The following is a 19231-nucleotide window of genomic DNA, read 5'->3' on the forward strand; positions in this document are numbered from 1 at the left end:
TCTGTGTTTGACACATGGATGGTGTTGCATGCTGCCAACAGCCACTCTGGTTAAATATGGATGTTTCAAGGGAGAAGCCAGCAATTGGCCACAGAGATGAAGATGGGAGGGATTGAGCCTAAGGAATCTAAAGCATATGCCTGACTAATTGAAGTCGTATGCAAAGAGTCTTAAGTGCACTTTCATTTAAACTGCAAGTATGCATAAAACTAGAGGAATCTAGATGTCAGATCTAGTAAATACAAAGCAGCAGAGGTGAGTTAAATTTGTAGACCTAGCATTTTTTTTTTAAATTCCTAACATAAATACCAAATTTTAGGATGAACACCAATTCATGCTGAAAGGTACTTCCAGAATATGCCATTACACTCTTCCTTCTACCTCTGGATAAACTCCACCATGTTCCTTTTTTGTAGCTGACTATAAAGCCATCAAAATTTACAGTAGAATGGAAGGGGTTGTTTTGATGTACAAGAAAAATAAACTTCAACATATGCTAGATTTTGTTGCTATCATAAGGTAAAGGAACTCCTCTTTAACCACAGTCTGGGGACCAGCATGCAACATCTTAAAGGTTCTCTGCCCTGCATGGTAAGAAACATACTGAGAACCAATTTGCATGAACCCTTCTCACTTGTAAGTAGAATTCATGGAATGAAATTGTGGCTATGCCATTAGATCATAGATATTTCATGTCTGGGGGACATTTAGGACCTTCTTGTCTTTTGTCTGTGTGCATGTGTGTTTGTTTTTTTTGGAACATACCCGCTATGTTTCTTTTTGCTGTGTGGCAACTTAAGCCTCTTTGGCCTGGGATAAAAGAATTTTAAGTGGTATTCATCATGTATGTAAAAATCAACCTATTTAAAAGTAGATTAAAATGATTCTTCAGAACACACCGATGATGGCAGAAAGGTTAAAGGAGCCTAACAGTACTGAATGTAGTGTTTGATTTTTTAACAGTAATCATTAGATTTAGATTAGACTATTTGCATGATTATGACTCTGTTTCCTTTATGCATGAAATATTGATTTTTTTTACCTTTTCAGTGGATTTGTGAGCTTTGACTTTAAAAATCATATTAATATAATCTTCCTTTTTATTTGAAACCAGCTGTCCCTCCTCCCACGGACCTGAGATTCACCAATGTTGGTCCAGACACTATGCGCGTCACCTGGGCACCCCCTTCATCTATTGAGCTGAGCAACCTGTTGGTGCACTACTCACCTGTGAAAAACGAGGACGATGTTGCAGAGTTGTCGATTTCTCCATCAGACAATGCAGTGGTCTTAACAAGTAAGCAGTCGGGTACATCTGTTGAATAAACACTAGCCTGGAGCAGATGTATTAATTCTCAAAGAGAATTAACGCAGAAGAGCTGCAGACGAGCTCCAAACTAAAGTCCCAAGTCCACTTCTGTAAATTCTGAAAGACGTAATACTTATTGCTATCTCAATATACTGTTGATATCTACAACTTTAGTGGAAAACCCTAAAAGTAATGTTCCAAGACTTCAAACACATTCTGCTTTCAACTAAACACATAAAATAAGTGAATTTCAAGAGAAATTATTTGACTAAATCTAAGTGTTTAGAAGAGAAAAAAATGAAGATTGAAAATAGTGTCCCCATATCTGTTGTGTTGACATTTTTTCTTGTTAAAGTATCAGTAGATAATCTACTTAACATTTGAAAACTTAAAAACAGTGACTGATTGCTTGGGATAGATCAGGATATTGTGAGGACAGAAGTTTAATTTGTACTTCAAAAAGCATCTGTTGGCAGGATTTCTCAGAAGGCTGAGGTCTTAGAAAACAACTGACATTAAACAGGTTATGGAAATTGTCTCTTTCTAGTCCCTGCCATTTTGAAACAGAATATTTTTTTAAAGAAAATAAGAGTAGGCTGCAATGAGGTGCTGTGTTTCACATAAACATTTCTTATTATATTTCACTATTGTGATACAATGTGTGAGAACATCAAAGATTCCACATAAGCAGAAATGGCTTACATTTAGGGACATTCCTAAATGATGGTCTCAAAACATCCTCTTCCTTTCCAACATGTTCTAGAAAGCAAAACACAAAGAAAGGCAGCTATGTGTGACCATGATCTTGATTTCTTACTTGCTGGCTGGTGACAGAGAACATCCTTATATTTGCATGATAGCGTCCACAGCACTATTTTTGTTGTAGAGCATTCTGGAACCATTGGTGACCTCATCACCTGATATACACTAAACCCTGCATTGCATGTTGGTTCCTGCTCAACCAATACCTATTACATGTTCATGTGTTCTAAGACCTTCTGGTCCTAATGCTATGACCTCAAGGTAGCCATTTCCCCCTTAGAGAATTATTATTATCCTGTTTTAAAGATGAAACAACTGAGGTCCCCAGTTGTTAAGTTACATTGCCTCTGGCAACTAGGAAGGAAGATGTGAAGTTCCAGCATCTAGCCCTCCCTTCTGGTCCTTTTCCAAACCTTGCAGGACCCTCTGCAGAAAGACTGAAGAGTCAACAGTATATAGGGGAATGTGGGTATAGTGAGCAGAAGTTCAAAGGTTGGAAAGCTTCCTCTGTACCCGTTGGTTATATCAAAATGGGAGAAAGGGTTACTCATGGATGTAGGCTAAACTTTTAAAATATATTAATATGGCTCAATTGATTGCTATGCCTTTATCATGTGACCCTTTTCCAATAAAGCTTATTAAGACAATTGGTCCTGACCTGGGTCAATCACTGAATGATCCTGGGCAAGTCATTTAAAAATGATCATTTCTGTTTGCCTCAGCTTTCTTCTTTGTAAAGTGGGGGGCGGTTGTCACCAACCAAACATCCAGAGGTACTGGTTATAGGTGCAGATAGAACTAAGTCATACAGAGGAAGAACTTAGGACAGGGCTTGGAGAGGACTCAGGGCAAGGTGACCCTTCATCATCACCTGCTTACAGACCGTCTCCAGGTATCCATGTTTACATAGTTGTAAGTTGTTTGCAGGACTGAAAGCTTGTATATGGTATCAGTTGAAATAGTCCCAGGAGTACTTTGGTTTTTCCTACCTTCAAGCACAAGTGTAAAATGAGTCTCACTTGCCTCTTCAGACCCCTTGCCTGGGACTGAATATTTAGTCAGTGTTTCCAGTGTCTACGAACACCATGAGAGCATACCTCTTAAAGGAAGACAGAAAACACGTGAGTCTTGGAGCAACATGCTTATCAAGTAGCCCTTGCCTACCGATTTTAAAAAACAAAATGAAACACTACTTCTAAATATACACCTTGTCTTTTGTGGTGATGATGGTGTGGGAAGCCTTGTCATTACTTTTTCTTCAGTGGTCTTGAAAATTAAAAGACATCTCACTCAACAATTAGTAATTTATAATTAGCAATTCAGTCAGTGACATTCTACTCCTGCTTCCACAGTGGACTGAAATTAGTTCAGAAACTTTGCTGTCTATGCTTTAAAAAACAGAAAAACAAAAACAAAACAACAAAATGAAACTCCCAAGAAGAATATCTCAAAAACTTTATTATTTTAGAGTTGCTGGACATTTCTTTTCATGAGACAGTATGTTCTTTCTTAAATATGAATGCTTTTAATTTTTCCCTTAAAAAAGCCTATTTTAGTGTGTTTAGTTCTTCATAGTCCAAAAAGGACTTCCCAAAAGGAAGTTGATATATCACAATTTTGTTTGAGTATATTATTAAATAGAATTAGTGAATATTTCAACTCAAATAAAAATTTGCTGGAAGTCCCAGAAGGGTTAAATAATTTGAATCTGGGTTAAATAAAATGAACACTGAATTCTTATTAATTTTCAAAAGTTCTCAATTCATAAAGAATTACCTGCATTGGATCTGTCCAGGATAATGTCTTCAGTTTTAGAAAGTTTATGTCCAGCATCATCACCACTAACTCTGTTGACAAATTAGTCTCTTCTTGGGCACAGAAAGCTTCTTTGGTATCTTCTTTAACTTGACAGTGGGCAGACCTTGTCTTACTTTGAGAGATACAGGATGGAACTGGACTATTTGAACATTGAAACACTTGAAAATATTACTTCCCACAGTATTTTAAACACTGGTCTTCAAATGTGATACAGAGACTACTGAGCTCAAGTATTTAAAGTGTTTTCAGGATTTGAGAATTGGCAGATATAGAACACACATTTCAGCAAACTTTCTTCCTTTTGTATCCCTTCTTGTTACGTTCTCCTTCTGAATCTTTTCTGGACCAGGGAATCCTCTAATCCAACAAGAGCTATCCCTTCTACTTCCTGGAATTCACTCTATGTTCCCTTCTCCCCACTTCCTGTAAGATAACCTTTGACCAATGACCATCTCAACAGCCATCCCTGCTCCAACCAACCTGAGGTTTACTCAGATTACACCAACAAGCTTTAGTGCCCAGTGGACACCACCCAATGTCCAGCTCACTGAATATCGAGTACGAGTGACCCCCAAAGAAAAGAAGACTGGACCAATGAAAGAAATCAACCTTGCTCCTGACAGCACCTCTGTGGTTGTATCAGGACTCATGGTAAGAAGTGACTTCTGTCATTGGAATAAAGTAGAGCCTCTCTTACATAGTTTATTAGGTGGTAGAAACATAATCTCATGCTTGATCCAACTGATCTTTTCCTCTCCTGTCAAATAATTTTATTGTGATTTTTGTATCAAGAGAATTGCTTTTTGTTGACCTAAGCTTTTCCAGATGACTATTGGAACAGAATTTTATAAATAGCTTTAGATTTTGTGCAGCTCTTTTGGAAGTATTCTATATATGTGGGGGCAATTTGCATATCAGTAGGCTGAGTACATAAATTCATTTAGTTATACATTTTTTGAGTGATGTCATCTTGGCAAGAAATGTTCTCCAGATTGTACCAACCAACTTGACCCTACCCTCATTAAAAAATTTTTAAATCCTTCTAGACTTATATATGGAAAACTAGCTAGAGTACCAGAGAATTAATATATATCTTAAGACCAGTTACAGGGAAACTACAGAAAAGGGTTTCAGAGACAGAAAATAAAATTATCTTTGTCTGTTACCATAAAAATTCTTGATTTACACCTGTCATATCATAAAAGAAAAAAAAACAGGCTATTACCCATTTTTCTTATTTTTTCATCACCAGTTTTACATGAAAATGTGAGTTATAGCTTACTTGGGCATAAGCCCATAAGAGCATTTTAAAATTCATTTAATTTCAGTCTGTTGCTGGTCATCTGTAGTGTAGAGATGAAATTAATCTAGGAATTGACAGTGTTGTGAAATTTGTTAGTTTATTTCTTTTTTACTAATAACCACTGAATTATCTAAGCCATGGTGAAACTCCCGGGGCTTCTTGCAATGACACTGCTAAAGCTCACCAAGCCCTTATTTCTAGGTGGCTACCAAATATGAAGTGAGTGTCTATGGTCTTAAGGACACACTGACCAGCAGACCAGCTCAGGGGATCATCACCACTCTCGAGAGTAAGTAATCCAATTTTCTAGTTTCAAAATTTTCTGTATAAACAAAGAATGATAAATGATCTCTCTGGTCACTAAGTTAAAAGTGGAATGAATCCCAATGTGGAAATTGCTGGGATTCCCTAACTTTTTGACTGTTACCTTTTTTGCCCCTTCAGAAAGTATTCCACTGATACCTAAAATGAAATCCTTTCATAATGGTATAACATTGGTGTTAAAGATTAGGACTAACAGCTACTTTATGCTCCGCTTGTTAGAATTTGTTTTCCTGGAGTTAGGTCTGGGGAGGACATGTTGACTTCTACTGTATCTTAACAGCACCATAAGTATGGGATCAAATTTGGCCCAGATTTTAGTTTCTGCTCCATCAATAACTTGCTGTGCGCTCTTTCAGCCGTCACATAAAGTGTCAAAAGTTCCATCATCTATAAAATAGAGATAAAATAGAATCTTTTCTGTTGAGAGAAAAGATATGAAGCCCCATAAAAACGACAAAATACTAGCAATAATACTGGCTATATATACATATAATTGCTAGCTGGCCATGCTATTATAATTCCTACCACACACTTTTACAGTACAGTAAATTAATCATTTTAATACTTACTGAAGTATTTGTAGGTACTATAAAGTCAGACCTGGGAACCACTGGTAGTATTTATAAAGCTTTTCAGTTCTTCAAAGAAAAAGGCACCCAATGTAACTATTTCCATATTTCCTAATTACTGTTGAACATTCTTTGAATGCCAAGGGAGATAATCTACAAATTATTTAATCAATGTATTTTCTGAAGAGGATGTATTTTTAAAACATAAAGAAATGTTTTAAAAGATCGAAATCTCACCTATATGGGCCAGGCAGGCACTAATCTCTAGCTATAATCCCATGCAGATGTCAGCCCTCCCAGAAGGGCTCGTGTAACAGATGCTACTGAGACCACCATCACCATTAACTGGCGAACCAAGACCGAGATGATCACTGGTTTCCAAGTTGATGCTGTCCCAGCCAATGGCCAGACCCCAGTTCAGAGAACCATCGGCCCAGATGTCAGAAGCTATACCATCACAGGTGAGGGGACCCACCACCTTCACCACAAGTGACAGTCAATCAACATTCACAATGTAAACCAGCTTCTTAGTTATTCTATGTCTTATATGATTCAATTTATTTCCAATTTTTTATGATAAAAAAGCTTGAAACAGTTATTCTCATACCATAACCAAAATAGTTTTGTCCTTTAAATCTCTGATTTTGGTCTAGTGTGTGGTCTCAGAGAAATGGCTTTTTATCAGATTTGTTCTTTCATCCCTATGCCCTTTCTTATTTAAAAAAAAAAGTAAAATAATGTAAAACCAAAAGAAATAGGGTCTGAGGATTCGGTTCAATGGTAAAGCACTTGGTGAAGCTCTGGCTTCCATCCCCAGAAGCACAAAAAAATGAAAATAGAAAAGAAAAAAAACGAAATGGTGGTGTATAGTTCTTAGCATTAATATAGATTTTAAAAAGACATAATTAATAAAGACAAACAACATTACTTAATAAAGGTCAAAGTTCAGAGGGAATTTGATAAAATAGATCAATTTAGGTCTTTTTGTGCTGTACAATTCTGATTCCAAGTACCAAATAATGACCACCTAATTACCCTATAGAGAAAGTACACACTCAGTGGGGCACCCCTCATTCTCCAAGAGGACTGCTTCTAAAGTAGCGTTTTTGCATTTAAAAATTTATTTTAGTCGGAGGTCCTTCTCTGCATTAGTGATTTGCTTTTAAGTATGCTCCACAATAACAGTTAATATCCACATTATGTTCTACTTTATTGTTCAAAGGTAGACCACTTCCATGGTCTGTATAAACATGGGTGGGTAGATGAGCCAAGAAAATTGCAGGTGTGTGCTTGAAAACTTTCCTAGTAAAGAAGAACACATAGAAACCATCTCCTCTCACATCCCAGGTTTGGAACCCGGCACGGACTACAAGATCTACCTGTATACCCTGAACGACAATGCCCACAGCTCCCCCGTGGTCATCGATGCCTCCACTGGTAACTGCTTTGTACTGAGGGACACCACTGGCTTGTAGTATAATCAGACACATGAACTTAAGAAACAAATGAAGAGTCTTTGTAATATGACTCCCTGTGAACCATGGGAAGAGCTTACAGAATTTCACTCTCTTAAGTCTGATTAAAAGGGCTGGGGGGGGATATGGGAGCATTTTCTTGGCTTTTATTTTCTGAGACTTAGTTTTGCTTTCTTTTAGCCATTGATGCACCATCCAACCAGTGCTTTCTGACTACCACCCCCAACTCCTTGCTGGTAGCATGGCAACCACCCCATGCCAAGATCACTGGCTACATCATCAAATATGAGAAGCCTGGGTCCCCTCCCAGAGAAGTGGTCCCTCGGCCCCAACCTGGTGTCACAGAGGCCACTATTACTGGTATTGTGCTCCCTCCCTTTCCTCTTTACTCCCTCTGACAGTCTAAGTCTTGAAACTCCATCTGTATCTTTGATGCTATATCATGAGAACGGGAAGCCCTGCACTTCAAAAGACATTCTCCACACAGTACCCTCCATATGACATGACGTTCTATTCTGCCCATCAGGCCTAGAACCTGGAACCGAGTACACAATCTACATCATTGCCCTGAAGAACAACCAGAAGAGTGAGCCCCTGATTGGGAGGAAAAAGACAGGTAAAAAGCACTTTCCAGGTAATGAGAGGAACGTTAAGACTAAACTAATGAATGATGGATTTTGCATTGTGAAAAGGGTTTCTCCATGTTTTGATGCGTATCTCTTGGATGTTTTTTCTAATTGCCCAGTGTATATTTTGTACTCTCTGGCAGGAGGAATAACTGAACATCCTCTGTAGAATTCCATTTTATTTATTTATTTATTAAAAGGCCAGTCAATATAAAACCTTGTTATTACCTTTCAAAAATTCATATCTGATATAAAATATAAAACCAAGTTGTTATTGCTTTTCTTCTATACTTTGTGTTGACTATTTTTTTTTTAAAAAAGGAGGGATAGAAACCCCTCCCATTGTCTTATTATTTGATTTCTGAAATTTGGAACTAAATAATGTTTTACTTTGTCATTCAGTCTTAGTTCAATTTGGAGAAAATGCTGTACATATGGCAATAGGAAAGCTTTCAAAACAAATATGTGTTCTTACCTCTTTTTACCATTTCCAACCATGAAAACTATTGATTTAAACCTCTGCAATGCTCATACTTCTGATTTAAACCTCTGTAATTCTCATACTTCTGATACTGACATGATCGCTGTGGATTCTAGTTCCTATAATTTGTTTCTCAGGTTTAAAGAGAGAAGAGAATGGGGTGGGGAGGCACTACACATTGCAGTTTCATTAGGCTTAATTTGAACAGAGGCAGCTTCTGTGGTGCTCAATGGTTCAAAGCTTTGTGTCTCTAACAAATTCATGCTAACACTTTTTTTTTCTAAACTATAAAGAAACCTTTGAGAAAAATCATAAAGTTTTCTTTCTGGGAAAAAGTGTTTTTTTTTGTAATCTGAGAACTGCTGGTTTTCCAGGGGCTTTGATCAGGTTGATAAACAATCTTCATTGCCTGAATTGATAATGGTTGCTACTTACTGAAACTTAACGCACTTTGCTTTTTTTGCTATAACCTCTCTTGGCTAGATGAGCTTCCCCAACTGGTAACCCTTCCTCACCCCAAACTTCAAGGACCAGAGATCTTGGATGTTCCCTCCACAGTACCAAAGACCCCATTCATCACCAGCCCTGGGGTTGACAATGGAAACAGTATTCAGCTTCCTGGCACAAGCCATTGGCAGCCCAGTTTGGGGCAACAAATGGTCATGAGGAACATGGTTTTAGGAGAACCACACCACCCACAGCAGTCACTCCCGTAAGGCCAAGACCATACTCGCCGAATATAGATGAGATTCATGTCCCCAGGGAAGAAGTAGACTACCACCTCTACCCTCACATTAGGGAGCTCAATCCAAATGCCTCTACAGGACAAGACGTTCTCTCTCAGACAACCATCTCTTGGACTCCATTCCAGGACAGTTCTGAGTATATCATTTCATGTCAGCCCATTGGCACGACAGAAGAAACCTTACAGGTAATCAGCTCCCTCCCTGCCTGTGGCTGGGAAGCTCAGAAAGGAATAAATTAGAGGAAAGAAGTGACAAAGTTTTCCTTCTGGGAAAGTGTTTTGTAATCTGAGAATTGCTGATTTCCCCAGGGGCTTTGATCAGGTTGATAAATAGTCTTCATTGCTTGAATTGATAATGGTTATTAATTGGTAATGGTTATCAATTCCCATGGGCTTCTTACTAGTAGGATTAAGAGGCTCTGATGTAAAATGGCTACTTCTAGAACTTTTAGAGAGATGGCACATTTAAGCACTGATCATTTATTAAAAGTCCATATGGCTCTACTTGGGAGGATGTACCAGAGAGCGTCATTAGCTTTTATTCAGTAGAGAATGAAATCATTTGTATTATCTTCACACATTGGAGGCTCCATAGTAAGATGAACAAAGAGATGATCTTAGAAAAGAAGAAAGATATTCCACTGAATTTACATTTGTGCACCATTCTTAGTTTGTCCTTGAAGAATCCCATTATCTGTAGTATAAACAAGGAAAAAGAATGTAAGAGGAGATGTGCATGTCAGCTGTTAGAAGTAACGGATTCTCTTACTAAAACCCCATCCTTTAATTTGTCCCACTGGCACAGTTTTTTAAAATGACTATGTTGTGGGAGATTCCTGAGCTTAGAAACCTGAGTTTGAGGATGTGCCATTGTTTTAAGGACTCTGTATTGTGTTGTGGTCTACTGCCCACTGTGCATGGCCTGCCTGTCTCCACAGAGAGCAGTGTCTATGCTTGATGTGAAAGGATCATGCAGGGCTTCCATGGGCTTCTACAGAGCCACATCTAGTAGGATTAAGAGGCGGCTAGTGTCGTTGAGGGCTCCTGCTAACTATGGAGCACATAGGCAGACTTTGGGTAGGAAAATCTGAGAGAAGTGACTATTCCATGCTCATTCCATTTCTCTCCTTGGCCAGTTGGGACTCCTATATACCCCTGGTCTTTATTAGTTTCCCTTTGATTTGTTTAAACAGTGAGGGTTAATGATAAGGGACCAGGGGAGCCCGCATCTGTTCTTTACTATAATGCTCTCTCCCCATTTTGGCTGTACCAATAATTGCAGTTCCGAGTTCCTGGAACTTCCACCAGTACCACTCTGACAGGCCTTACCCGAGGGGCCACCTACATCATCCTAGTGGAGGCAATGAAAAACCTGAAGAGGCACAAGGTTCTGGAGGAGGTTGTGACTGTGGGCAACCCTGGTATGTAAATTCACATGTGGTTTAGGCACATGCTCCTTGTTGGACTGCACCAGAGAAGGCTTTTCCTAGTGACTGTTCCTTTGTTGCTTGTTGCCTTGCAACTGTGGGAAGTGTGCCTACCATCAATATGAAGTACATGAGCAACCTTAAGTTCATTTAACTTTAAGTGTCCTCACCAACACACATGCAGTGTTAGGATGACAGGCCAGTTTTTTAGCCCAAAAGTATTGAATCCTTCCCAGTGTCTTGAGTTGATATGAGGCACTGGTTTCCTGGTATACTTTCCCGTACCCCTTCCTTCTCACCATGCTGTGGTCCCCTAGAGTGATTCTTAGTACCAATACTAATGGGAAATTCTCCTCTGCAACCCATTTTTATCCAAAGAGATTCCTAATTCTAAAGTTATTTCACTTTTTTTCTCCTGATGATATAGGTGTAAAACCATCATAAAGGTTAAATGACCATTGACTTTATTGTGGGGTGGGGAATGGGTATTGGGGATTGAGTTACATCCCCTGCCCTTTTTATTTTTTATTTTGAGATAGGAGCTTGCTAAGTTGCTTAGGGCCTTGCTAAATTGCTGAAGCTGGCCTACCATAGCCTCCTAAGTAGCTTGAGTTTCCAGGCATGTGCCACTGTGCCCGGCAACCACTCACTCTTCTTTGTAGCACTTTGCAAGTCCTTTCAAGCCAGTAGCATGCCACCTGGCTTTTACTTTGCAGCAGCTGATGTTATTCACCCAGGAACATGAGATAGGAAAAAATCAAAATCATGAATCCTGAATCCTGAATCTTCCCATTGGAAGGGTCTCTCTCCACACCAAAAAGGAGTGGTAACTCATGTCTATGCCATGTGACAGAATTCCATCCTAGGGTCCAGTTATATAATTTCAGCCTTATTCTTCATCTGACAAAAGACTACTATTTTATATGTGTAAACTTTGGTGAATTATAGCAGCTAACTGCTGGCAGGCTGGGGGGAGGTTCTTTTGTCTTTGTTATTAGGTATTGCATTTTGTGGCTTTAATGGCAAAATTGTTGTGTGAAAGGAATTTTTGAGAGCATAAAGGTTTTTGTGCTTTTCCACATCTTTTTATCTTCTTTAAAAGATTCCATCTCCATAACATTAGTTACGATAGAATTTTAACTCCTGAATATTTTTGGAATAATGAATCCCCATTTAACAGTCTTAAGTTCTTTCTGTTTTTCTTTCCTACTCCGTATTCCTGGCAGTGGTGTTCTTCATGATAGCCAGGGTCTCTTGACTTTGGCTATTGGTATCAGGGACTGAACTCAGGGGCATTCAACCACTGAGCCACATCCCCAGTCCTTTTTAAAAGTTTTTATTTTGAGACAGGGCCTTGCTATTTTTCTGAGGCTGGCCATAAACTTTCAATCCTTCTACCTCAGCCTCTTGAGTCGCTGTGATTCCAGGTGTGTACCCAGCATGCCTGGCTTACACAAATTATTTTAAAACAAGTTTTTCTAAAACATAAAGAGACAAGATCTTCGGTCACATGATGAGACTGTTACTTAGTCCTAACTCATGTACTTCCCATTTGATTTCTCCTATTTGAAACAGTTGGTTTTATTAATAAAATCAGTTTTACTATCATAATAACTATTTTGCAAAATCTAGGATTTCCAAACTATTATGCAAAAAGATGCAATAATAAAAGTGAAGACTGCATTATAACAGTATATAAAAATGCTAAGACCTTTGCATCATAAGCAGAAGGTAGCCTCTGATAATATTTCTTAGTTTAGTGAGCACTTTCTACAGGTTGGCAAAAGGACAATACATTGGCTTCTTGGCCTCGTGAGAGAGATGTTAAATAATTAACTCAAGGTCACTCAGGTCCTGATGGAGAGGCATTGCTACCCTTGTTCTTACCTGGCTTAAATTGCCTCAAGGTCGATTCCATGTTCTATAAAGTAGATTTACCAGATTTGATCATTTTTAGAATTGAAGACAAAAGTGAAAGATGGTCTCCTTTTCAGATGCTGGTGGCAAGTGTCCATTGGCTACACCTTTACATCATTTATGAGAGTGGCTGATACATCCATGGAGCAGATGGAATTTTAGAGCTACCGGAATTTTTCTGTTAGATTAAGTCATTGTATATAATGTTCTGGTTTCTTCTTCTTCTTCCAAACCACAAATAATAGGTCTCTTTTGCTTTTTCTTCCTTTTGCTCATAGGCCCAAACCAACCTATTGATGACACCTGCTTTGACCCCTACTCGGCTTCCCATTATGACATTGGAGATGAATGGGAGCGAATATCTGAAACTGGTTTTAAACTCACGTGCCAGTGCTTGGGCTTTGGCAGTGGGCATTTCAGATGCGATTCATCTAGTGAGTAGAGTAGCTTGCTCTGACCATCCACTCTTCCTCCATCTCCCCCAGTTCCATACATTCGCATTAACGTACCAAGGAGTCATGTTTGGTAGACACAAGCTCTTCCAAATATTTGAGAAAACTGTTGGACTCAAAGTAACATTTTGCATCATTGAAAAATGATGGGAAAATTTACTTGTTGAATATTGCTTCATTTCAAGTCGTATGCTAATACAACTACTGATTAAAGCAAGTTGTTGGTGATGCTTTTGAAATTTTCTGTTAAGTCAAACTCAGTGGAGTCAGTTCTCATTGAGAGTACCAGTCAGAGAAACCCCAATTCTCTTTTAATCTTTAGTGTTAAATGTGGTTCAAGATGATGATTCATATTCATACTCATTTAGCACAAATCAAACATACACATGTACACACACACTCTCACATTATATACACACATCACAAATACACATTGAATATGTGTGTGCGCACACACACACAAACACACACACACACCAGCCACATAGTTTGAATATTGCTAGTAATGTAAAGGAAAATGTACAGATATACTACTTGTCCATAATTTAAAAGCCACTTCACCAAAATATATTTGATTTTCAAATTATAGAGATCTTAATGTTTCAAATTACAGTGATCCTAGGATTATCTATTGTGCTTTGAGAGTTACTATTAGAATTTATAACCTTTCACTTATCCTTTGATTTTAGGAGATATAATCATTATTGACCAATGGTTCATTTTTACAGGTGTTAACCATTATACCATATAAACAACCCTTTTATCAACTTTTACAGAAATCATATTCATGGAAGTAAAACAGAACAGATTTTTAAAGATTTCTTAAAAGTTGTTAGTTGACTTGTATACATGAAATGGCTTAATCCAGATTGAAATTCAAAAGCCAACTGATTTTTACAGTGTAGACTTCTGAGCTTGGCCACCTGAAAATGGTGTATAAAATTGGGAGGCTGAGCAGAAGTATGGGTGTGCACTGCGGTAGAGTTGGGTGTGCTAACATGTGGCAGCAATGAGGTGGTTGGTTTTTAACTTCTGAAAATGAACTACTTTCTTAAAGTCTGCCTGTTTTTTTGCCTGCATAAGTATTAGGTGCAATTGTGGGAGCAGAAGTCTAGGGTTGTTTATGAGTGTCTTTAGATCAACTTACATATTCTTTGCTTGAATGTCATAGTTGTTTAATGCCTTTTCTTCCAATTTGAGAAGACTGAATTGTTGATTTTATAAATTAGAAGAAAAAATGCATTCTGATGTAAACTTCCTAAGTGTGTTCTATTTAGTATAAATCTCAGAGACTAAAAGTCATCTTTTACATATGGTAAAGGCATAGAACTTGTGGATCCTCTTCAGCACCAGGTCTCTATTTGTAGGGATGATAGCCAGGGTTTATCATTGTTTTGTCATCTATGTTTATTCTTTCTTTCAACTTACATGCAAGAGGTCATGGCAGAAAGAAAATGCTGATCTGTTTCATTGCACTTCTTTGTATCTAAGGTCTCTGCAAATCCAAAACTGACTTTAAAAAAAATATATATATATATATATATATATATATATATATATATATATATATATATATATATATATATATACATACATATATATATATTCCTAAAAGACTACTCTGATCCTGCTTTCATTCACCACAATTTTAAACCTTAATGAAAATTTAAATGGAAATCATTGACCAAGTGCTATGACATGATTACTGCGGAGTGCCTTAAAATGGCCTAGAAAATAATAAATAGTAGAAACTGTATTTTTAAGTTCAACTGAAGAATCAGTTCACAGTAGGGATTGTGACCTTTAACTTGTAATTCTTTCCAGATATGTGGATTTTAAAATCCTATATCCCAGTGTGCTTTTCTCTTGAGAGTCAGAACACAAAAAACTCTGCCTGTGATTTTCCCACCCACATAGAATGGTGCTACGACAATGATGTGAACTACAAGATTGGGGAGAAGTGGACTCGCAGGGCAGACAACGGCGAGATGCTGAGCTGCACGTGTCTGGGCAATGGGAAAGGAGAATTCAAGTGCAATCCCGGTACATCATTGAGAATGGTTTCCGGAGCTCTATTGGCACACCCACTTCCATTAGGGGCTGTAACGCCCATTCACAGGATGGACTGGATACTTTAGGTGCCCTTGAGGTTTGAACAGAGGCTTTGTTCATCTTTTGATTTGGAAAAGTGGAGGTGAGCCTCAAAAAGGAGTCATGATGGAATGTTATTACAGGCCACTTTAGCACTTTTCTGAGTATTTTGATCATTATCTGCAGTGAAAATGGTGGAAGAAGTCTCTATTGGTCTGTCAATTCAACTTTTAAAATATGATTTCCATTGAACCTATTAGATCTAGTTTGTGGAAATGCTGCCTTAAGATCTGAGAAGTAGTACCTCTCTTATGATGATTCATATAAATTTGAGTAATTTGGACTTTGATGATACAAATTTAGGATAAAATAGAACCCACCCTTGTATCAAGCTGAGTCTGCATTGCTGTTCTTGGTCTTACATGTGCTTCTGATTTGTGCCTACATGTAGATGGAACAACATGCTACGATGATGGGAAGGTTTACCAGGTGGGAGAACGGTGGTAGAAGGAATTTTTAGGTGCCATTTGTTCCTGCACATGCTTTGGAGGCCAGCAGGTAAGATGGGATGTGCCAGGTTCCCTGCAATTTAGATATGACACAGGGGAGGCTCCTGTATTTACATGCTGTGTGCAAGGTGCCTCCATGCCTCTTATGAAGAGTTGATAAGACTCTGGAGCATCCTCCCTGAGAATGGCAGACAGCCCCTCCCCATGCCTGCTCTTCTCAGGCTGTTCTGTTCTTCAGCACTGGAAGTGTTACCTGCTATGGAGCACTGAGTAGCCAGCTCTATGCTGATGGACAATTTCCCTGTGGCCTTGTTGTGAAATATTTCAAATAATACTTTGGGTCTAAGAAAATTCCACTTTGTGCCCTCTCTTAGTCCAAATATATATCCTTGTACTAGCTCTACTAATATGCTAAGTAAATGGGACAAACAGGAAATGAGAAGTGGTCATGGCTCTACTTAATGATATAGTCAGAAATTAAATTAGTATGTATTTAAAATCAAGTTAATTAAGGAAGGTTTTTGAGTTGAGTCTGACAAATACAGTTCTGACTATACTGGAGTCAGCAAGAAAGGGTTTATGGAAAAGAGAAGAATAAACTGGCTGGACTTGGGGTGTCTCAGATTTGGTTGAGGGAGCAGAAGGACAGTAAGCACACCCCCAGGGACAGGATGAACTGGCCCAGGTGGGCTCCATGAACCAAACCTCTGCCTAAGTGTCTTCTTGTCAAAAATTAGATGGCAAAAAAATCCACTATTTAAGCCAGTACTCCTCAGCTATTTCTAATATATGCCCTCCTTCATTGTAACAACAGAATGCTGTGCCTCTCCCAAATAAGTAAAATTTCAAAGGGAAATGACTCTTGTAACTGGAAAGTAATGGAAGGTCATCGTCCTTCGTTTTCAATGGAGACATGCCTTTCCTAACAACACTCCAAATTCTGATCCATGGGAAGGAAACATGCTTCCACCCCAGGCGAGGTCCACAGTATGATATATTTGGCATTAACCAGTTACAGATGCACAAGAAGAAAATGATCGTGATGGAAAATGTACTTTGGGGAGATTCATCTGGCAACAGGGAAGCTTCTTCAGGGTTCTCTCTGCATCACCTTACCAAGGGACACAGTCCAAGGAAACTGATCTGATTCCATCCCTAGAGTGTGAAGTTGGTCTCTTTCTTTCAAACCCCCCCCTCTTTCTCTCATAAAGACCGATCATAGAACTCAGTCATCTTGGTATAAAAATGTGTAAAGGAGAATTTATTGGGAAGTAGACATTGGTCACACTTCAGTCACTTTGTTACTTAATGAACATGAAACCTTTCCCCTGTGACCCCTATTCTGTTCCAAAGTGCTCAATGAACCACTTATGACAGGAGTAGGAACATTCCTGATTCTGTAGGTAGACATTGACCTGTATTATGTTAGGTGTTATGGGAAGTAGGCTACAAAATGGAAAATGTCTAGAATATATAAAAGATATGAAATAATGTATAAAATATATTTAAAAAAATAAGAAAGAATATATTATTGTTCTTTGGGTTGCAAGAGGAAAGTCCTGTTCAAGTTAAGTGGGCAAAAATGTCTCCCATAACTGAAAAGTTCTGTATCTACCAGCTTGAGGGGCAGCTCCCACCATGGCATATGGAGTCTGTTGCTCTTGGGCTACCTTTTCTTTTCTAGTAGATTCCCTGCTTATGGTAACATCCATGAACAGCTTCAAATTTACCGTCTCCCAATTTAGGAACAGAGAAAGAGAACTCTCATTTCCTCACACTTCAGGCAAAAATCTGAGAGAGCTTTATTGGTGTAGCGTGGTCTGTTCCTATGCTCCACTCCATTGCTGGCCAGAGACAAGACTTCCATGTTACTGGCCAGGGTGGTTTAGGAAGGGAGTAGCCATACAATGCTGGAAAGACCATGACTAGCATCAGCCCAACTCCATGGTGGCAGCCCCAAACCATGGCCCATTGTGTGACTTCCCTCTCTCTCTCAGCAAGCCACTCCTCTCCCCTGGATCTCTATTTCCTTTGCTGTATAATGAAGGTATGTGTCTATGTGGTCTCAAGTCTCTTTTAAAAGCTCTAGGATTCTTCGAAACAATCTCTTCCATCATCTAGTATTAAAAAAAAAAAAACATTGCTGAGGATGTTGGGACTGCAATCAAACTTAGCAGACTGAGTGGGATTTAGATAGGAAGAGAAGAGAGGAAATTCCAGGAGAAAGACAAAGTGAATGCAGAGGCCAGTGTGAGCTTTGGTGATAAACCAAAATGTATTCCAAGAGTTGCAAATGCATGAGATTCTCATCAGTGCTTCTTTAGTGATTAACTGCTTATATTTGACCAATGCACAAGAGCTGAAATTCTTAACTCAAGCACTAATTATGATGCCCTTGGGATGTGTGTCATAAGCTCCATTTGTTTCATCTCTCTCCTCCAGGGTTGGCTCTGTGACAACTGTTACAGACCAGGTGGTTCAACTGTTCCTGAAGGCCCCTCCTCAGGTCACTCCCCCAACCAGTATACACCGAGATATCATCAGAGAACAAACACTATAAGTCAATTTGCCCCTGTAGACTCTCCCTAAATGTAATTGGGTGCATGACAGGGAATCTCTTTCTGCAGATTCCTTTCTTCTGAATGAACCAAATATTTGTTGTTGTTGTTGTTGTTGTTTTAAAGATCTCTTAAGTGACTTGTGTGGAATACTGTATCCTAAAGCATCATTGAATTTTTGAACATCTCTCATTGCTCAGTATATGGCTGGGATCTTCAAACTAGAAAGTTTCTTTTCTATGAACAGTTGTCACAAGTCTCCCCTTCCAACCCACACCCCCATATACTTTATAGAGTATTTGCTACTGATTCTCTTCTTCTTCCATTAACAGAATGTTGATTGCCCAATCGAATGCTTCATGCCTTTAGATGTGCAGGGTGACAAAGAAGATTCCAGAGAGTAATATTTGCAACCCAACGGAACAAGCATCTGTGTCTGCCATGGTCTATCCGAAGTCGAGTGATGTTAGCAGATCCCATCTTTGAATGTTTGTTTCTTTTCTTAGCCTTTTGCTCTGGAGACTCCAGCTTCAGCTCAACTCACAGCTTCTCCAAGCATCACCCTGGGAAGTGTTTTGAGACTTTTCTCATAAATGAGGGCAGTATGTTGCCTATTCTGCTTCAGAATAGTCAATACTGCTCAGTATTTTAAATGAAATGATTCTCTGTGTGATTTGGTTTGCATAATGTATTGAATAATGTTACCAAAAGTTTAAATAGAAAAGTTGCCCAAACACTTCTGCTTTCATTTAATTGTCTGGCCCACAATACTATAGGAATGGCGTGTCCTTGCTACTGTGATATTTAAAATATCCACAGTATTCACTTCTTCCAAATGATTCTAACAGTTGCTTAGAAGTGTCTT

General features: G+C 38.6%; 1 protein-coding gene across 1 annotated transcript in view; it reads left to right on the forward strand.

The window, feature by feature from the left end:
- Positions 1 to 18770, forward strand: part of LOC143387447 (fibronectin-like) — a 143578-nt gene extending 124808 nt beyond the window's left edge. The window contains 16 exon segments of the mRNA XM_077108255.1: positions 1115 to 1297; positions 3103 to 3192; positions 4344 to 4540; positions 5394 to 5481; positions 6370 to 6546; positions 7433 to 7522; positions 7741 to 7920; positions 8087 to 8176; positions 9151 to 9327; positions 9330 to 9598; positions 10695 to 10833; positions 13035 to 13190; positions 15126 to 15251; positions 15751 to 15857; positions 18251 to 18382; positions 18699 to 18770. Coding sequence (XP_076964370.1) covers positions 1115 to 1297; positions 3103 to 3192; positions 4344 to 4540; positions 5394 to 5481; positions 6370 to 6546; positions 7433 to 7522; positions 7741 to 7920; positions 8087 to 8176; positions 9151 to 9327; positions 9330 to 9598; positions 10695 to 10833; positions 13035 to 13190; positions 15126 to 15251; positions 15751 to 15857; positions 18251 to 18382; positions 18699 to 18770 — 2273 coding nt within the window.
- The last annotated feature ends 461 nt before the right edge of the window (positions 18771 to 19231 follow it).

This window comes from Callospermophilus lateralis, unplaced genomic scaffold (genome assembly GCF_048772815.1).
Source record: "Callospermophilus lateralis isolate mCalLat2 unplaced genomic scaffold, mCalLat2.hap1 Scaffold_286, whole genome shotgun sequence".
NCBI lineage: Eukaryota > Metazoa > Chordata > Mammalia > Rodentia > Sciuridae > Callospermophilus > Callospermophilus lateralis.